This window comes from Danio rerio, chromosome 19 (assembly GCF_052040795.2).
Source record: "Danio rerio strain M-AB ecotype USA chromosome 19, GRCz13ab, whole genome shotgun sequence".
In the NCBI taxonomy this organism is placed as follows: Eukaryota; Metazoa; Chordata; class Actinopteri; order Cypriniformes; family Danionidae; genus Danio; species Danio rerio.
The window spans coordinates 7,077,776-7,099,854 of NC_141039.2; the positions used below are offsets into that span (position 1 = coordinate 7,077,776).

At 37.3% G+C, this 22,079-nt stretch overlaps 1 protein-coding gene across 2 annotated transcripts in view; it reads right to left on the reverse strand.

Annotated features, from left to right (window-relative positions):
• cica (capicua transcriptional repressor a) overlaps positions 1-22,079 on the reverse strand; it is a 48,971-nt gene that overhangs the window by 16,564 nt on the left and 10,328 nt on the right. The window contains exons 3-13 of one of the 2 annotated variants that reach the window (XM_087295321.1): positions 21,620-21,751; positions 21,342-21,495; positions 20,590-20,689; positions 20,142-20,324; positions 14,422-14,554; positions 14,016-14,303; positions 12,002-12,099; positions 9,053-9,464; positions 3,059-3,195; positions 2,427-2,587; positions 211-398 (exon numbers count right to left, since the gene is read on the reverse strand). In XM_087295321.1, coding sequence (XP_087151447.1) covers positions 211-398; positions 2,427-2,587; positions 3,059-3,195; positions 9,053-9,464; positions 12,002-12,099; positions 14,016-14,303; positions 14,422-14,554; positions 20,142-20,324; positions 20,590-20,689; positions 21,342-21,495; positions 21,620-21,751 — 1,986 coding nt within the window. Of the gene's footprint in view, positions 1-210; positions 399-2,426; positions 2,588-3,058; positions 3,196-8,611; positions 9,465-12,001; positions 12,100-14,015; positions 14,304-14,421; positions 14,555-20,141; positions 20,325-20,589; positions 20,690-21,341; positions 21,496-21,619; positions 21,752-22,079 lie in introns of both variants that reach the window. The other variant, XM_087295320.1, reaches the window with a different exon arrangement.

Sequence of the window (22,079 nt, forward strand, 5' to 3'; positions counted from 1 at the left end):
AAAGGAATAAAATAAAATATTTATAATAAGAGAACAATTATTTCAAATTCTAATAATGTTTCACAATTAAACAGTTTTTACTGTATTTTTGATTAAATAAGTGCAGCTTTGGTAAGAAAAATTAGCTTCTTTTATAGATTAAAAACTTAGAATGGTGGTGTATGTACATTGTTGTGTATGTGGTGGCGAGTTGTCAGAGGTTGTACTCACTTGCAACAATAGGCTGAACCAAGGTCTGTCCAGCAGGGGCAATTGCAGTAAACCCGAGTGTCGCTACTGGAGATTGCAGAAAAGATGGACCTGCGGGTGACGGGGCCTGCTGGGTGGAGGAGACCGCAGGTGTAGAAGCCAATGGCAAAGGAGCCGCGACTCCAGGTGTTGATTGGACATAAGTGATCCTGAACAACAAAAGCAGAAAGTTTGAGTTGCAAAAAGTAAGACTTCTTTCTTATGCTGCGTTCACACCAGACGCGGAAGAAGCGTCAAGCGCGAGTGAATTACATGTTAAGTCAATGCAAACGTGCGAATAGACATCATGCGGCGCGATTCGCGCGAATAGCAAATTGAGCATTTTGCGTGTTTGATGCGCTTATCCCGCGTTTCACGCGAATCCCTTGAGTTCAAAAATCTGAGCTTAAGCGAACATTTGCGTTAACCAATTAGGAGCTTGCTCTTGTAGGGGCGTGATGGTGACATAGCGCCAGTTGTTGGTGTCCCGGAGAAACATCCTCCATCCGATACAGACAACAGTTTATCAAACTGGGCTTGGCTCAGTCAGAACCACCGCTAAAAGCCTCAATCATCCTAGTTAAGTTTCTGGAGGAGTTTATGAGCTCACAGAGCTGGATGCACCTTTGAAAGGATCTAGAGGACTCAGACATGGCCCTAAACGTATCGACAATGTTTTTCATCTTTCGTAAAGCACATCAACACTGTTATTTTCTTAATAAAATCCATGTTAGCCATTTAGCATGGAAGCTAGAGTCACCGGGCAGACAGAAGCCCTGCCCAACACCCAAATCCGCGTCTGTTCTGAAGTGAGAATGAAGCGGATTTGACGTGCGAATGAATCGGGGTTTGCTACATGAATGAAGCGAGTAAATGCAAATGTTCACACGGCTATTTATGCGCAAATATCACGATTTACCCACGCGTTCCGCATCTGGTGTAAACACAGCATTAGAAGACAAAAGCACTAATGTTTTTTTACTAGGCGGAAATTCAAACTGTGTCCCTGATGACGTTTGACGGTTGCCAAATCAGTGAAATAAATGACCACACTATCAAATAATACCTGCCATGAGTATAACCACAGTCACCAACGAGAGGCGCTATAATCACTCTTGTAGGAGAAATTTGCTTTCACAATCCAACATGTGCGCTCTATAGCTCTGCCCCTTCCGCTACGTGAGCAAACCTGCAGTTTTTGAGTGTGTGAAGTGTCCAACATTACACACTTCATTTTACCAGTTGAATGAGTGCATCACCTGGGTAATTAAAGTGCTTGCACTACTTACACTCTACTTACACTTTTCAGTGTGAACGCACTACTTACACTCTTTAAACTAAAAAATGGTGTAGAATATTGCATACGTATGCAATTTGGGACACAGCTAAACTCTTAATCAGGTCTACCTCTAAAATGAGAAGAAAGTGTACATTTTTTACACCATAAATAATTTTTATTGAGATTTTTTTTATTGTTTTAACCAAAAATTTGTTTCATTCTTTTGTTCTCCTTCAGCTTAGTCCCTATATTAAATAGGGGTCTCCACAGCGAAGAAGGATGGAATCTTAGTTTTCAGTGACCAAAAAAAAAGTGGGCGACGTAGTGGGTAGTGCTGTCGCCTCACAGCAAGAAGGTCGCTGGGTCGCTGGTTCGAGCCTTGGCTGGATCAGTTGGCGTTTCTGTGTGGAGTTTGCATGTTCTCCCTGCGTTTGCTCCAGTTTCCCCACAATCCAAAGACATGCGGTACAGGTAAGCTAAATTGTCCATAGTGTATGAGTGTGTGTGTGTGTGTGAATGAGTGTGTGTGGATGGATGTTTCCCAGAGATGCGTTGTGGCTGTAAGGGCGTCCGCTGCGTAAAAATGTGCTGGATAAGTTGGCGGTTCATTCCGCTGTGGCGACCCCAGATTAATAAAGGGCCTAAGCGAAAAGAAAATGAATGAATGAAAAAAAAGTGTCAACTTGTCAAACAAACAAGTTGTTTCCAATGTTTCCGTTAAAATCAATTAAGCCTAAACCTAGGTTTCCCCCTATCCCTAAAATCTGTCAGTATATAGGATGTTGTCCCACGACCAAGAAGGATGTTGACCCAGGAGCATGTCCTAGTTGGCACAGAGTTACTAGAGGTTAGTCTGGGTTATGTTTCAATACTCCGCCATCTGGCAGCAGTGTAAAAGAGACAGTGGGTATTGGAGAACCTTGTTGGTGGTGGCGTCAGCAGCACCGTCTGAGGAGGGGTGGATCCCGGGGCCATGACACTCGCGGTTGGCATAGACACAGGAAATGAGCTGCTGGTATGCACTGATCCTCCAGGATGCACGTTTGTTTGGACCACAGGCATTGGGGCGATCTGGATGATCTGAGAAGAGTACAAATCAGACTGTTTTAAATACAATACATGCAGTGAGAACTCGGAATAATTAGCCCTCCTGATTTATTAGCCCCCCTATATATATTTTTATATATACATGCGCTACATGCACATTTTCAAAGCAGAATATCTGACTTTAACATTGTTTTTCAGATAAACGAAAATGTTCACTTAACATGTTTATGAAATATCTGCAAACATTTTATGGTATTTTTATGATTTAAAACAGTTTAAAATCTACATACGTTAAATTTTTAATGGTTAAAAAACTGCTTTTATTCTAGCCAAAATAAAACAAATAAGACTTTCTCTAAAAGAAAAAATATTATCGCAAATATTGTGCAAAATTTCTTGCTCTGTTAAACATCAAATGGAAAATATTTGAAAAACAATAATAATTTTGACTTTAACTGTATAGGTGTTGTTAATAGAGTTAGATAGTAACACTAGGCAACGTACCTTACTTCCTGGAGCACCGTTTTGAACAGGAAGAGGCGGGCCCACCAGGGAAATTGGCTGCGGAGGTGTAGATCCTGTTCCGACAGTTGCCATGGGAACCAGCATCTTGCTCTGCAGGACAGGGGACTGCGCTTGAACTGAGCAGAGAGATGAACACCACTGATATAGCGCAGACCGAGAATAGACTTGATGAACTAACTGCCTAATTTGCCAAACACTGTCTGCAGAATCCCGCTCGGTGTGAGAGCGAGAAACCACATTAAATCCCTTCAAAAGGCGTGAATGCAAACGTGCTAAAGAATGTGGACACTACAGGGTTCCCACATGTTTTGAAATGAATTTCAGTGGCTTGTTCATAAATGAGTCATTTTTTGAACTGACTTGACTGAATCATTGAAAAGAATTCACTCAAATATTGGGATTCGTTTACTCAAAAAGCTGCTCAAATTTCAATCGTGGTGATTCACACCCAGAGGTTTTGCCTTGTTGAACTCAAAGCTATTAAAGCAGGGCTGCCCAAACATTTTCATATGAAGGGCCAAAAACCAAACTGGATTGAGGCAAGGTAAATATAGCTGGCATGGGTCATTTTCTAATTTATTTAATAATATTTAAACATGTCTATTGAAGACTAGAAAACATGGCGTTATATTAACCAATATAGTATTTTTTTACATTTTATATTAAACTTATTACAGTGAAAACAAAAGAATCTCATTTAAAACAGAATTACACTAGTTTTTGCCTTGATTTACTCGCCAATGTCTTCTGCATAGTGACAATATTTACATTTTTTAAAAATCTAATTCATTTATAACATTTAATTAAAACATTAGATTTCAGTTTGCTTTTTTTGTAGCTCAGCAATAAAACAAACAGATTAAAGCTGCAAGCAGCGATGAAAGGGACCCAACAAAAAAAGGCATTCAACCCACCCCTCTCCATCATTCTCACTCTTCTCTCAGAATGGATGGTGGACCGACTTTGTGCATCTCTGTATTAAAGAAATTGTAAATATTCGTGCTGCCAAAATAATCAATGTTATCAGTTACTTTCTTTTCTTTTTTTGACGATTATTTCAAAATTTTTTTAGATTGTATCCTAATAAACTGGATGTTTTTTTGGCTCATCGTTTTAGAACCTATTGGGTTTTCTCCATTGGTTAGGTTCATTTAGACATACAGTGGGTGAAATACATGGGAATACTTGTTTTCTAATGGAGCTGTTGACATGGAATTGAACCAGATTTTAATAAAAAAAATAAAAAAAACAATACAAGCATAAAAACGAAACAAAATAATTTAGAAAAAATTAGTTATGTGTAATAACAATAGAATGACACAGAGAGAAAGTACTGAACTACTGAAATGTATTGAGTACTTTATATAAAAGGCTTTTTTGGTGACGGCACCTTAAAGACAACTCTCATATAGAGAATGAAGTCAAATGTATTTCTCAGGTGTAATTTTTTTTCACAGACTTCAACAGTTTAAATATCTTGATGGTTCTGTGGGTCTCGTCTATCAAATCTGATATTTAATTTGTGTTTTCTATTGGATTCGGGTCAGATGATTGGATGTGCATTTGAGAGTTTCCTTGGCTGTGTTTTGGATCATTGTCTTGCTGAAATGTCCACTTTGGTTTCATCTTCATAATCTTGCTTATGTAGATGTTAGACTGAAGCAGCTGATATTCATTTACAATGAGGAAGGGTGGATAATTGCTGAATAACTACTGAGATTTCAGCTGCTGTCTGGACTTTTACTGCGTGTCTACAGCTCCCTTTCTTCATGTGTTCAATACTTTTCCTTGTGTCATTTAATTTTATTACACATTACTTAATAAGTAAATAATTAGTTTTGTTTCCTTTGCATCCGGTACTTACATCCGGTATCAGCACATTAAGAAATATGTTTTATTAGAGAAATCATGAAATGTTCAATACTTATTTCCCCCACTGTATATGTACATGATAATAGTGTTCAGACCTGCACTAAAAAAAAATCTATCTGAGAAGGAGGTGTCTCGACCTATTCCCAAAAAGTCTCTGGAGCAGGTGAGAGAAAAGGTTGGGGTGAGAAAACGATCACCCAAAAGACCAAGAAAAGATATCATCCTTCATAACAGTAAATGTGCTACATAAAATGAAGCAGTGCCTGATCTGTAAATGAGCGCATTAGTTACTGCAGTTTAAACCTAATAGCACTGCTTCATCTTATGTTGTGCAATTGCTCTACTCTGTGAATTGCAAAAATGCCTTCCTGATGAAGCCTTGAGTCGCACTTTAACTGCTTTATGAATTACTGAAATCATTTTAAATATGATTAAATGTATATCATTCATCAGTCACAGCAGGAAATGGGAGCTAATGACAAGCATAAACAGCAAATGACAAATGTATAACCGTGCACTCTGACCAATGAGAGGGCTGTTTCACTCCCATGTGACTTGCAAATGCACACTTTGATGGACTTTTAAATATTAACCTGTGACAGTGAATTGAACTAAGCAAAAACAAAGCAAACAATCTACAGGTCTGAAAAAGCCCTTGTGGCACATTTACATCGGGCGTCAACGCTTGCCGGAAGGCATGTCTGAAGTTTGGTGCGGATGCGATCGTCATAGTAGCGTCAGCCAATGAAATTAGACCTCAATTGGGTACTGTCTGAGCTAGGGTATTTGGATAAAGAGAAATGATTGGCTGACACTTCTGTTGGTGCTTGAAAAGTTGAGAAATCCCCAACTTCTGCAAAGAGCAATACCGCTGACCCAGCGCCAACAGATCCACAATTTAGTTCGGTAATGCTTGATGTCACTTATTCAAATTGAATCTGAAGCGTTGACATTGAATAAATAATTTTTCTAATCTAAACAACTCGAAGAGGATGAAATAACAGGTCTAAACTGGCTGCAAAATATTTGTACACCATTAGTAATGGTTAATCAACTAATTTGCCTTATTTAAATAATCTACACGTTTTAATCTTGTAATTATGATAATTTCTTTGAGATATTGTCTGTTTATATTCCTTTCCTGTCATTTATTTCTCATTTGCTGATTATTTTATTTATTTTGATGATGTTAATATATTATATAGGCTATTTTATATGCATATCTAAAATGTTTTAAGTTCGTTCTTCAAGTTTGCTTTGAACTTAAAAGAGATTTATTTTTTATTTCAACACGTTTTTTTGTTTTTGTTTTTTTTTACTTTAACCCAGGGATCACCAAACTTGTTCCTGGAGGGCCGGTGTCCAGCAGATTTGAGCTCCAACCCTAATCAAACACACCTGAACTAGCTGATCAAGGTCTGACTAGGTATACTTGAAACACGCAGGCAGGTGTGTTGAGACTAGTTGGAGCTAAACCCTGCAGGGACACCGGCCCTCCAGGACCGAGATTGGTGACCCCTGCTTTAACCCATCAAAAAAGAAACAGTGTATAATAGTGTCATAATAAATCAAAATATTGTTAAAAATTAAATTATGTTTTGCTTTTCACATATAGTTAACTATTTATATGATGTGGCTAAATGGTGTGTTTTAATCTGGCTGCCAACACAAGTATGTTTCAAACCTGTGGGAAGCACTGTTCAGCATATAAAATCGGCATTAGCCGTCTGTGAAAAAGAGCGCTGTGATTGGTTGTTGAGCTAAGAGGTCGGTTGTTGTTAGGTCACATTTTGAAAATATTTGCAAAATATAGATTTTCAGATTATCAGACATATTTGTATAATATGTACAAATATGTACTGGATCCCTCCGTGGTGAGTGAGAGAAACTGTAATGCTATTGGTACATGAATGCTGCTTTGTTTATGGTTTGTATGTCACTAGTTCCAGTTTCCCTTTGTGGAATGATAATAGATACTACTATCTGTGGGTATGAAAAGATCCATCCTCTCACACAAACATAGAATGCATACAGCTTTTTGGTTCAGATGGGACTAGATAATAATAATATTAATTAATTTTTATATAGCGCCTTTTAAACTAAATTCTCAAAGTGCTTTACTCAAAAAAATACAGTTTGGAGTAACAATAAAAATAATATATTCAAAATAGAAAAAACATTCAAATATCTAAAATCATAAAACACACTAAGAATACACACCTCACAAATAGGCCAGTTTAAAGAAGCAGAATGTAAAGATGCAGCTGATGTGAGGCGGCAAACCTGGTTTGCTCCACCGCTAATTCTTTGATGTCAGATTGGTGTGTTCCAGGTTCAAAACTTTGAACAGTCACATACACTAATTAAGTCAATGTTATTTATTTTAAAACAACGCCAAAATGACATATAATTACTTCTATTTACAACAATGATCTGTTGCCAATGTGGGAAGCCCATGACCAAACTCGCTAGTCTTGTCTAAAGGCTGATTTATGTTCTGCAGTGTGCGCAGATGGTCCTGCACAACCTTCGCACAGTCGCATACACTTCACCGTGGCTGACACGCACGTGGCACGTCTTGAAAAATGTAACGACATGACACACTAAAGCGCAACGCAAGCTCTGTGATAGGTCAGCTTGGTAGCATTAACGAGTGTGGAGGCGATGAGAGTCGCGGGAGAACAGTTAAGGCCCGTGCACACCGAGACGTTTTTTGCTCGCGTTTTCCGTCGACGTTTAACGCCTCGTAACTAAATAAAGGCCGTCAATGTGATCATGCATACCAACGCGCAAAACGCCAGGCGCAAAATCGTCATTTTTAAAAAAACACCTCATGGTCGTTTTTTGTTTGACGCATGACGTCAAAACCTTCTCCACCAATCAGATCAGCACTTTTTTTGTTCACGTGCACGGACCTGCTGAAGTTACCGTAAACAGCACTTGGAGGCGCTCAAGCGCAAAACTGTCAATGCGAGCGCACATTGAAGAAGATGCCCAGAGGCGTTATGAACGTGGAGCTGCTTATTGCAAACAATAATCATTTCTTCATCGCTAGAGCAGAAGCTGCTGCTTGAACCATCCATGCTTGTTCGAGTTACCAGTAACTTTATAAACAAACGTGTGAACTTCCTCTCCTACTCTTCTTCTGTGTTATAAGCGGGTGTCAGAAGCTTAATGTTGTGCAGCGCCATCTAACGTCAAAAGAGTGATTTTGCATACTCTTTTGCTTGACGCCAATGAAAAGCGATTGGGTTTGAACACAGAAAAATGTCTCGTAAAACACTGCCGATAAACACAAACTAAAAACGTCCCGGTGTGTAGGAGCCTTTAGTCTTTTAAAGCAAGTGTTTACTGTCAAGTCCTGGGGAGGAGCTAAATTTGGATGCTTTTGTTTTGCGTTTACCTTATGATTAAAGTTGTTGCACGTTTGCTAGTTCCTGCCTCTGAATGAGTGAACTTTAGTTACTTGTACATTAAAGTAGCGTTCAGAAAAAACAAAACGGCCACAAGGAAATACAACACAGAGGAACATAAAAACCTGCTGCCAGCTAGCGTTTCGACAGTGGCCGAGCAACACAAACAGAACACACCGGCGATCACTCGATGCAGAAGTATACATCAGCCTAAATTTCACCACCACAACTGAACCTTAAATCTCACCTCCTCCAGGACTGACTCCGCCCACTGCTGAGACTGAAGCATATCTTATTCCTTGACCCGCCCCTGAATGCACTCCATTGGCTAGGGTCACATGGGTGGGTGTGGCACCGGGTAAAGCCAGGACGCTGGAGGGCTGTTGGGTCTGCTGGGTGGAGGGACTGTTGGGATTGGCAGCTGCGGGCAGAGTTGGAAGGATGTACTGCACCTGTGTGACAGGTTTGCCCCCACTAGGGGACGTAATAGAGGTGGCGGGAAGAAACTGATGATGGAGAAGAGGAAGGGGCACTGCATTGTTATTAGGGGCTCCGTTGCATGGAGTAGGATGGGGTGGGGTAATGAGCTGAACGGTGGGTTGGTTAGGAAAGGTTCCTCCAAGGACTAAACCAGTAACTAAGCTTCCTTGACCGCTAGGTTTTGGAGAAGAGGAGGGAAAGTACCCACCTCCTCCTGCACCGCCGGTACCGATCAATAGCTTGGGCTTGCCGTCTAGAGGAAGGGTCCCGACCGCCACACCCCCATCAACTGGCTTGCTGGCGATGGGAACCGGGGTGCTAGTTATGGGTCGAACAACGTTGGTCACTATAGTGGGGGCCATCCTGACGGTGCCCTGTGAATGGTACGCATCATGCAGCAAAGTGGAATTTATATGAGTAACAGAGGCTGAATTGGCGTGGAATGGAACCTGCCCTCCTCCACCTCCTCCTTCTCCTTCTTTGGGCCCGCCATTATCCAGCTCTGCACCACCCAGCCCTCGCTTTTTCTTTTTCGCCAGATTCTCTTCATGCCTGTCTTCATGTTTGTTGGCAGTTGGAGTGAATGTCAATGAGGAATGGAGTACAGGTGTGAAGGTGCGCTGGAGAGAAGACAATTCATGATATCAGATTAATATTATATTCAGATATTCTGATCATTTCATTCACATACTTGGCAGAAAATTACATTTTGATGTTAATTACATTACTTGGAATTCCAATATGTGTAATGGACAATTAGAGAAATCTGTTTAAAAATACAACAACTTTAATTTTGATTTGTCATCATATTTATGTATTTTACTAGGATCACATTAAAACTATAACTATTTTTTTCTTTTATTTCATGCATTGCTGTAAATAAAACCCATGGTGTTAAAACTCAAACTTATGTTCTAATATTTTAGCACCAAGAAGGTTTTTGTTTGTAGCTGTTAAGTGTGACGTCAAGCAAAGCGAGTTCAGAGTACGATCGCTCTATCAAACTGTATGGGGAGACTCAACAAATCGTAATAATAAATATTTACAAAGCGATGTAATACTTTCGAAAATCATGATTGTAATATATACAGTTGAAGTCAGAATTATTAGCCCCCCCCGTTTATTTTTTCCCCAATTTCTGTTTAACAGAGAGAAGATTTTTTTCAACACATTTCTAAACATAATAGTTTTAATAATTCATTTCTAATAACTGATTTATTTTATCTTTGCCATGATGACAGTTAATAATAATTTAAAGTATTTAAAGGCTTAACTAGGTTAATTAGGTTAACTAGGCAGGATATAGCAGATTAGTGAATAACAATGGGTGACGCGGTGGCGCAGTGGGTAACGCTCTCGCCTTACAGCAAGAAGGTCGCTGGTTCAAGCCTCGGCTGGGTCAGTTGGCATTTCAGTGTGAAGTTTGCATGTTCTCCCTGCAATCACAAGGGTTTCCTCCAGGTGCTCCGGTTTCCCCCCACAGTCCAAAGACATGCGGTACAGGTGAATTAGGTAAGCTAAAATTGTCCGTAGTGTGTGAATGAGAATGTATGGGTGTTTCCTAGTGATGGGTTGCGGCTGGAAAGGCATCCCCTGTGTAAAACATATGCTGGATAAGTTGGCGGTTCATTCCGCTTTGGCGACCCCAGATTAATAAAACAAGAAAATAAATGAATGAATAAATAACGATGGTTTATTCTGTAGAAAAAATATATACTTAAAATATTAATATTTTAATATTAAATATTTCTCAAATTATGTTTAACAGAGCAAGGAAATGTTCACAGTATGTCTGATAATATTTTTTTCTTCTGGAGAAAGTCTTATTTGTTTTACTTCGACAAGAATAAAAGAAGTTTATAACTTTTTTAAATACCACTTTAAGGTCAAAATTATTTGCCCCTTTAAGCTACATATTTTTTTTTTTCGATAGTCTACAGAACAAACCATCGTTATACAATAACTTGCCTAATTACCCTAACCTGCCTAGTTAACCTAATTAACCTAGTTAAGCCTTTAAATGTCACTTTAAGCTGTATAGAAGTGTCTTGAAAAATATCTAGTAAAATATTATTTACTGTCATCATGACAAAGATAAAATAAATTAGTTATTAGAAATGAGTTATTAAAACTATTATTTTTAGTAATGTGTTGAAAAAATCTGCTCTCCGTTTAACAGAAATTGGGGGGAAAAATAAACAGGGAGGCTGTGTGTGTGTGTGTGTGTGTGTGTGTGTGTGTGTGTGTGTATATATATACACATATACATGAAAACAAAACAGAAAGACAAAAAAGCTAATATATCGGGAGTAAAACCTGAAGATATAGTAGGTACTATCTAAAACAAATACACAGACACTGAAATGATCTGGTTTCATAAATAATTAAATGAGAGCAAATATTATTTCTGTTGCTATGGTAATGAGGCTTATCTAATTGAAAGCATATCTCAACAAGGGATCGATGTTCCTTTCACCAGCGAAAGACAAACATTAACTTTACTCAATACATCACAAAAAAATACTGACATTTTTTAAACATCACATATATAACTTATACAGTTGAATTTCTCAAATGATGTTTAACAGAGCAAGGTATTTTTCCCAGTATTTCCTATAATATTTTTTCCTTCTGGACAAAGTCTTATTTGTTTTTTTTCAGCTAGAATAAAAGCAGGTTTTAAATATTTAAAACCATTTTAATGTCAATATTATTAGGCCCTTTAAGCAATATTTTTCTTCAATTGTCTACAGAATAAATCATTTTTATACAATGACTTGCCTAATTAACCTAGCTAAGCCTTTAAATGTCACTTTAAGCTGAATATTAGTATCTTGAAAAATATCTTGTCAAATATAGTTATTAAAACTCTTATGTTTAGAAATGTGTTAAAAAATTCTGGGGCTAATAATTCAAGAGGACTAAAAATACCTCACAATGAACAGCTCATTTAAAATAATAGCTAACAAATGAATGTTTTCCACTCTTGTTAATCACTTTTACCATAATAAGCAATCTGTGGAGTGCAAAATGCTTATTAACTGTAACTGCACAAATAGCAATTTAACAAGAAGTCTTTCCAATCGGTTTAGTTGAACTGTGGGAAACACTACTTGTCATGTGAAGTCAACTACCCATGTGATGCGTTAGGTGTTACCTTGCTGTCAGCCTCATCTGCGTGCTCGTTTTCATCATCGCTGTCTGTCACTCTCTCCTTACACTTCAGGTCAATGGAGCCCTCTGCAAATGAGTCTTCTGCGGAGGAATCACACGTTAAGCTGTGAGACTTGGGCTTGCGTTTCTCACACTCATGGGACTGAAAAAGCTGAGCAATGAGGAGAGTTTGCCTTTCCAAAACGAGTTAATGGATGGTGGTGCATCAGAGAGAGCACAGAGCTCGTGGGAGACACAGACTCGAGGACTGACTAATAACGAAACTATGAGAACAGTCACGCAAAATGCTTGTAACATCAAAACAAAATGCCTGTAAGATAATCGTTTTCTGATGGTGGCTACGTTCTACATGCAACAGCATTATCTGCAGATCAGGTTTTCACACGATAAAAAATTCACACAATACCCCATAATGACAATGTGGAAACAAGAGTTCTTTACATTGTTGCAAATTTATTCAAAATAAAAAACCTGAAAAATCACATGTACATCAGTATTCACAGCCTTTGTTCAATATCTATGGCAGCAATTACAGCCTCAAGCCTTTTCGAATATGATGCCACAAGCTTGGCACACCTGGAATTTTTGCCCATTCCTCTTTGCAGTACCTTCAAGCTCTATCATGTTGGATGGGAAGTGACGGTGTACAGCCATTTTCAGATCTCAACAGAGATGTTCAATAGGATTTAGGTCTGGGCTCTGGTTTGGCCACTCAAGGACATTCACCGAGTTGTTGTGAAGTCACTCCATTGATATTTTGGCAGTGTGCTTTGGCTCATTGTCCTGCTGGAAGATGAACCGTCGCCTCAGTCTGAGGTCAAGAGCACTCTGAAGCAGGTTTTCATTCAGGATGTCTCTGTACATTGCTGCATTCATCTTTCCCTCTATCCTGACTAGTCTTCCAGTTCCTGCTGCTGAAAAACATCCCCACAGCATGATGCGTCACTGTAGGGATGGTATTAGCCTGGTGATGAGTGGTGCCTGGTTTTCTCCAATCGTAACGTCTGGCATTCACTCCAAAGAGTTAAATTTTAGTCTCATCAGACCAGAGAATTTAGTTTCCTATGGTCTGAGAGTCCTTCAGATGCCTTTTGGCAAATTCCAGGCGGGGAGTGGCTTCAGTCTGGTCACTCTACCATACAGCCTGATTGGTGGATTGCTGCACAGATGGTTGTCCTCCTGTAAGGTTCTTCTCTCTCCATAGAAGAACGCTGGAGCTCAGAGTGACCATCAGGTTATTGATCACCTCCCTGACTAAAGCCCTTCTTTCCCACTCAGCTTAGATGGAAAGCCAGCTCTAGGAAGAGTCCTGGTGGTTCCAAACATCTTCCACTCATGGATGATGGAGGCCACTGTGCTCATTGGAACTTTCAGAGCAGCAGAAATTTTTCTGTAACCTTCCCTAGTCTTGTGCCTCGAGACAATCCTGTCTCAGAGGTCTACAGACAATTCCTTTGTCTTCATGCTTGGTTTGTGCTTTGTCATGCACTGTCAACCCTGGGATCTTATATAGACAGGTGTATGCCTTTTCAAATAATGTCCAATCAACTGAATTTACCACAGGTGAACTCCAATTAGGCCGCTGAAACATCTCTAGAATGATCAGTGGAAACAGAATGTACCTGAGCTCAATTTAGAGCTTCACGGCAAAGGCTGTGAATACTGACGTACATGTGATTTTTCAGCTTTTCTATTTTTTAATAAACTTGCAGCCATTTCAAAAACTCTTTTCTCACATTGTCATTATGGGGTATTGTGTGTAGAATTTTGGGGAAATAAATTAATTTAATCCATTTTGGAATAAGGCTGTAACATAAAAAATGTGGAAAAAGTGATGTGTTATGAATACTTTCCGGATGCTCTTTATATATATAAACATACACTGAGGAAATATAGCTTTCATCTCATTCATTTACAGTACATTTACACTACATTTTATCAATTGTATTAAATATGTATTGTATCATAAAAGTATATAACAAATGCACATAACTTACCTATGACATCATCATCCCCCTCCTCACAGATCACCATGTGCTCTTCATCACTGGTCACATCCTCACTGGGGCGGCGCGGGCGAGTAAGAGGACGGGCCTGAAACAAACTCCCACTGTCCAGCTCTCTCTCCTTCTCCCTCCTCTCCAAAGTGTGCACGGCGCTCTGGGAAAAAGCACGAGGCCGCTGAAGCTGTCCTGCTGGTGATCGTCCGTGACAGTCAGATGGAGGTGAAGTCCAGCTGGGCCCTGCCCCTTTGTGTTCTGCACCCTGAGACGTTGAATGGGGCTCTGGGGAAACAGAGAAAGTTAATAATTCGCCATCAGTTACATTTCACACTACTATATACACTCATAGTTTCACAAGACCAACAAACACCCACTCATGTAAACAAACACCCACACGGACCTGTGCTTTCAGACACGCTGCGCTCGCGAGCATCTTTGGCCCCTGGAGTTCCCCGGCCCTCAGACAGGGACTTCCTTCGGTCCTTGTTACACCATTTCCAATCAGGGTGAGCCCGGAAATGAGCCTCCTTCACCTACAAGAGTGTGAAATTTAATGGTTAATGATAGAGTTATGCGATGAAAACATACACAAATCACCCATTATGCTTTGCCTGTATGTGCAAACAGGATGCTTCGAACATCAGGTCAGCAGCTGATGCATGTAAACAGTCACATTCAGACAGCTTTGAAATGATAGTTTTAAGAATAGTTTACTTTTTATGTCTTTAAACTTATACCGATGTTAATCAGCGCCACCTACTGGACTGATCATTTAAAAATGCGATCTAGTCAATGAAAAACAATCACAGTAAGAGTGCAATACTTGAAATTACTGAGGAAGAATGGAAAATAATTTTTAAAACACAGTGGAAATCAACATCCTCCTCGGTCTGGAAGGAATTTGGTTGGAAAAACATCATTCGTATTTTCGTCACCCCTAAGCAAAAGAGATACTTAAACAAAAAGGTAGTCTGCATGAGATTATCTGGCTCAAATGAAGCTAATTATTCACATATTTTCTGGAAATGTTTAAAAATTCAGGCATTTTGGCAAGAAATTCATAAATGTTTAGAAAATATATTCCATATCCCCATCGATTTTTTTTTCTCAACTTTATACTTAGGCCTTAAAAATCCTATGTTAGAAGAAAAATCTGACAAAAAAACTGCTGAAAATTTTGCTGATAGCCTGTAAAAAAGCTATTACCAAAAAAATGGTTACAGCTTGAAATACCTCAAATTAGTGACTGGTTTGACATAATTTATGAAATCTATAAGATAGAGAGGCTAACAATGAACCGTCGTCTACAGACGGAGGAGTTTAATGAGACATGGAGAAAATAGGTAGATCATATCTTGCCATTAAGATTTAATTAAATTAAATTCAGCTTTATTTGTATAGCGCTTTTACAATGTAGATTGTGTCAAAGCAGCTTCACATAAATGGTCATAGTAACTGGAACAGTGTAGTTCAGTTTTTTTTTTTTTTTTCAGTTTTTTTTTTTCAAGACCAGATTTATTATAGAATGAATGTATAGTTAGAAAGATGTGAATTTTATTTTGTTTATTTTATGTATTATTTCTAGTAATGAGAAAAACATAACAGAAAGAAGAACACTAGCTATTTTAAATATAGTATATTTAAGATCCTAAACGTACTATCCTCATAGTTCCATATGTACATAGTTTAGGTAATAAAAAAAATAAATAAATAAATAAATAAATTAATTAATTAATTAATTAATAAAAAAGACAAAAAGAAAAAGGGGTGACTGGGTGCCACAATATGACAAAAAGTACACAATTGAGAGTTGTAACTGAAAGGCAACAAATTAATTTTATCTGTTTATTTTTGATGATATACAAAACAATTATAAGTGTATTGTTTTCCTTATTTCTCATAATGTCCTTATTTCATTAATGTAACTTCCATTTTTATTAATGGAATTTTTTTGTATTATATCATTTCATTTATTTCTACAATTTTGGGAATCCGATCGTTTTGTGAATACACTGTGGAAAACCCTATCTGTATGTTAATTTGGAAACTACAATAAAAAAAATAAAAAAGAAGAAAAACAATCACAGCAAGTCATTTACCCTCACCGTCAGATGGCATCTTGTGCCATTTAAATAAAGCCTCGTCATCGCTAAAGTCAACAGTTTCTCTTTCTTTCAAATATATAACCAACCCAAACAAATGTACTCCACCAAAATGTCTGACACACACGCGTAGCCTACTGTACTGTCCCACTAACACATTAGTTGAATAAGTGTCACAACGTGAAAATGAAGTGGCATTTTGAAAAGACAGAAAAACACATACCCTGGTAAATACCACACAATACAAACTAACTAAATTAAACAAAACGGCTTCCGATTAGTATCAACATGCAAATCAACCAGAATAGTAATTGGTAATTATTTGGAAATTGCACAGCTTACATACTTGCTAGTTTCATGCCTGTAATATGGTTTGTTCTTTCTAATGCAGCAATGTTTTATGTGTGTGCGTGTGTGTGTGTATTGAAGAGCCGCTGAGCGCAGTATAACAGCTGACAGGTTGGGAACACTGACGCTATACTTCAGCATCTGATCTGATGGCAGACACTAAATAAGGAAAACGTTTTTCTCTCACACTTAAACCGCATCTGACAGAAGTTTAACGGCTTTAACACAAGTCTTTCTTTCTAAATTAAAGTTTTGCATCACAAAAACACTCCATAAGCCACTGAAAACAGTATTGACACCCAGTTGAGAAACGCTGCTCTGGTCGATGACAGTTCTCAATGGTCATAAGCACCCTACTGAAAGGCGCTGGTAACTAATGCACCCTCCATGCAGCAATGAAGAAAAAGGTCTATAGTTGCAGGTAATGTAGTGTGGTTTGGTTAAAAATTATGTTTTAAGCAATGTTCTTTATTTAATATAAATTCAAAATGTTCACTTTATCATCAGTAAATATAATTATTAAATTATAAATAATTCATCATAAATGTACTACATACAGTTGAAGTCAGAATTATTAACTCCCCTCCTGAATTATTAGCCCCAGTTTACTTTTTTCCCTATTTCTTTTTAACGGAGAAAAGATTTTTCAACACATTTTTAATCATGATAGTTTTAATAACTCATCTCTAATAACTGATTTATTTTATTTTTGCCATGATGATAGTTAATAATATTTGACTAGATATTTTTTAGAACACTGTTATACAGCTTAAAGTGATATTTAAAGGCTTAACTAGGTTAATTAGGGTAACTAGGCAGGTTAGGGTAATTAGGCAAGTTATTGTATAACGATGGTTTGTTCTGTAGAATATCAAAAATTATATTTAGCTTAAAGGGGCTAATAATTTTGCCCTTAAATTTTTTTAAACAATTAAAAACTGCTTTTATTCTAGCTGAAATTAAACAAATTAGACTTTCTCCAGAAGAAAAAATATTATCCGACATACTGTGAAAATTTCCTTGATTTGTTAAACATCATTTGAGAAATATTTAAAAAAGAAAAAAAAAAATCAAAGGGGGGCTAATAATTCTGATTTCAATTGTATATTCTATCATTCATATGTTTATGAAGATTCTTTTAAAGGATGCAATTAATACTTTTATTCACAATATGTGCATTAAATTAATAATTATTATTTTTACCATGATGACAGTATATACATTTTTACTATATATTTTTTTACAATACTGGTATTCAACATAAAATGCCATTTAAAGGCTTTACAAGGTTTATTAGGCAAGTCATTGTATAATGATGGTTTGTTCTGTAGACGACTGAAAAAATATATATTGCCTAAGGGGGCTAATAATATTGGCCTTAAAATGTTTTTTTTTAATTTTTTTTTTATAAAAACTGTTTGTATTGTAGCCAAAATAGAACAAATAAGACTTTCTCCAGAAGAAAAAAATATTATAACACCATGAAAACACCATGAAAAAAATCCTTGCTCTTTTAAACATCATCTGGGAAATATTTGAAATTTGTTTGATATATTGTGTTCATATTAAATGTTAAATTATTTTATTATACAATGATATATGCCAAATATATAAGTAAAGAAGTGGCAGTGAGTAAAAGTATTGATGATTTATACTTCAATAAACATATATATATATATTTTTTTTTTTAATCAAAGCATCTTTGAATAATCTACCACTGTTTCCCTGAAAATATTCAAGACTTACACTAGCAACTAGACTGATACACGCTTTTATTTATTTTTGGTTAATTTGTTGAGCATCATGTGACACTTAGGATTGGAGTAGAATTTAACAATTTATAAAATATTAAAATAGAAGGCAAATAAGATGCTACTATTTTATTTACTGTATTTTTGATAAAAAAAACAAAGCCATGATAAGCAAAAGCCTGCAGAAAATGCAAGTGAATATTTGCATCAAGCTATCCACCATCCTGCTTTCTTAGAAACTATCGATCATCCTGCTTTCCAGAAATTTGCATCTACAGAACACACTGTACATTAACCACAGTAAAACTGATATGGGTCTACCACTAATTCAAATGCAAAACCATGTTTCACTTCCACATTGTATATGAAAGGGACATCTGTAAGATTTCGTTTTTAAAGTGCTGACTTATCCATTATCCTAAATGTTTTGAAGAATGCTCAAATTCCAGAAAAATATGCAATTTCTTTAAAAAGCTAAAGTGTGGACTGACATCCTCCATTTCTGCTTGAGGGAAACACCAAAGAGGATTTAATCTTCTTTTTGTTTCATTAGCGTCCGTTTACACCGAACATTTTCTTTTGCGCTGAAAGCTGCGCATCTTTTGAATCATTAACTAACAGCCGCGAGCATTTTGTGCGCTGCTTATAAACCCTGCACACCTTGCGTTTTAACCACCTGCTGCACCTTGCGTTATTGTCGTTGTGCGCTTGCAGTACAAAAAAAGACAACTCTGATCAGAAAAAACGCGCTATGTCAGTAATTCTCCGATCAAATGAAAGCAGAGGCGGGTTTTCCGTTGATGTGACAGCAGTGGCTGTATTGTAAAGACAACTATGGAGACTTTTAAAGATGGAGGAGAGACAAGTAGTTACTGTTTCAAGTTATTAAGAGCTGTATGACTTTACAAATCTTGAATATCCCAATATTATAAAATATTACAATTATTACCAATATATAACAGCAACACTCGTGAACAATCTGCAGCTGATTCAGTTGATAGAACATAAATGGGCTTCTTAGACTGTACAGAGCAATATAACAGAACATTCAAATGTGTTTAGCATAAAAAAAACAGAGGAAAAACCTGAACTGGTGGACTGTAGGGTAATAAAATTGCACTCATCTCTCTAATGAAGACTACAACTCCCACGATTCCACACTCAGTCACAGCATCATCAAAATACACTTTTGTTTGTCATGAATATGCACCCTCTAGTGGTGAAAATGACATACTGTGCCTTTAATTACTGTGCTCTAATTTTTTTTTATTCTATGTTTGATGTAATCTTAACAGAAAAAAATAAAGAGAGGGTGGAACACAAAATAGCTCCTCCCCCTTCAAAAAACAGCCAATAGCCTTTCGTTTTTATCACAGCTCTGCCAGTAAGAGTGGTCTTGCTCAAGCGCATCAAATGAAAGGCAAATGAGAAGCGTCTTGAAGAAGACGAGCCATGTCAGATACTAGAGAGCATTTGATTGGACAATATTTTTGATGGGAAACTAAAGTATGAGCAAGCTTTGTATGTTTATATCAGTTTTATATCTTATAAACACGAATGATATCACTGTTTTGGAGCACATTAGCTAATAGATTTATTTAATTTCACCTTTAAATAAATGAATGAATAAATGAATAAAATAAATAAATAAATAAATAAATAAATAAACAAATACATACATACATACAAACATACATACATACATACATACATACATACATACATACATACATACATACATACATACATACATACATACATGCATGCATACATTCATGCATGCATACATTCATGCATGCAAGCATGCATGCATAAATGAATGAATGAATGAATGAATGAATGAATGAATGAATGAATGAATGAATGAATGAATGAATGAATGAATGTGATGGTCTCATGCAATATTAGGATTGTCTGACCTGGAAGGCAAGGTCGTGATACTTCTGCTTTTCTTTGGGTCCCAGTGCGTACCACCACTCGCCCAGTATTTTACTGACAGTGCGGTTGTCCTGGTTGGGGTGTCGTTGGTGAACCAATGCACGATGCCGCTTACTGAAGATCATGAATGCGTTCATTGGACGCCTGATGTGGTCCTTTTCCCTCTTTGTGCACGTTAGAGAGAAACAGAGAAAGAAGAAATTATACAGTTGTGTAGAACTTTATATAGATGGTAATAAGGGAAATGTTTGTAGCTTGAACACATTGACAAGTTTCCAGGGTATTTTTTCAGTCAACTAAAAAGAGGTTGGGGGAACTTTGCGTTACTACTCAATAGAAAACCAACGTCCTGTTTTATAGTATGTCACTACTGTAGACATTTAGAATAAAACCACAGGATGGAAATGCTAACATAAAACTCACAGTTACCTTCTTGTCACCATCTTTTGGGAGCGCACTGAGAGATTGCGTGCGCCTTTTCACTGGGTTGAGGGATGGAGAAGAGTCTGGAACTACACCTGGTAAAAAACTGAAAAGCAATTAAAAACATTTATTAATAAAAAAGTAGAATTCCATCAAAAAACAGTAACCAAACAGTGAGGCGTTTCTTAAACAACAACATAACTCGCAGCTGAACTATCATAGTATGATGCATCGTTAAGGAAAAGAACGATACAGTGATAAGTGTTTCCCAAAACCGTAGCTGCTTTGTCGCAGATCCATCATTTGAACCACGTCAGTTATATATTTTTCTATAGTCTACAGAACAAACCATCATTATAAAATAACTTGACCCTAGTTAACCTAGTTAAGCCTTTAAATGTCACTTTAAGCTGAATTCTAGTGTCTTAAAAATATCTAGTAAAATTGTACGTACTGCCATAATAGCAAAGATCAAATAAATCAGTTATTAGAAATGAGTTATTAAAACTATTATGTTTAGAAATCTGTTGAAAAAAAAAACTTCTCTTCATTAAACAGGAATTAAGGAAAAGAATAATCAGGGGGCTAATAATTCTGACTTCAACTGTATATTACATATACTACTATTGTGATCAGTTCTGTTTGTGAGCAAAAAAGATTAAGATATTGTCATCTAAATGTTTTGTTTTTTTCATGCCTTCCTCACCCATCCCTCCATGACCCCCTGCTCAATAAGTGAGATGCAAGCAGATATTTACAGGTCGTCAGCGTCACTCTCAGTCTCGCTGTCGCCTCCTTCTCTCTCCACGGGTGGGTCTTCAGCTGAAGGAGGGGGGCAAGACGGGGAGCCTCTCTCTGGTGTTGGATGGTCAGTCAGCCCCTCAGACACAAGGGCTACTCCACAACGAGGCTCTGCAAGTTCATTCGGTTCCAAAACATCAGCTCAAGTATTCTAAATGCCATTTTGTGTCATTAAAGAATATGTTGCAGTTTAAAATGCTAATTTCATTTTTTTTTTTTTTTCATTGATTGTTACCTTTGCTCTGATTTACAAGTGTTTGGCCATCTGCAGGCTGCGTGGACATTTTAGTTTGGCTGGTTTCCAGAAAAGGAACCAATGAATGCCATGCAAACACTGGCACAGAGCGGGGCTCCACATTGGTCCAAACTAAATGCAGAAACAGACAAAAACTTTCACATTTACGCATGACGGATTTAAGAAAACTTGCAGTGCTTTAAAAAAAAATTTAGACTAAAGTGTTAGTCTAAAATGTTAGACTAAAGCTGAATGAACCCATTCATATGTCTGTGTATCAGTGACTAGCGTAACATGTCAGTGAACTGTGCATCTCAGATTAAATACTCATGAGAATCAGGGCGGCCTAATCACTCTCTAGCTGTGCATGTCTGGGCAAGTTCCTGTGTATCATTTCAGACATGCTGCAACTGTCTAAAGAGGCACTGACCCGAAAGCACAGTGCATTCTTCACTACACA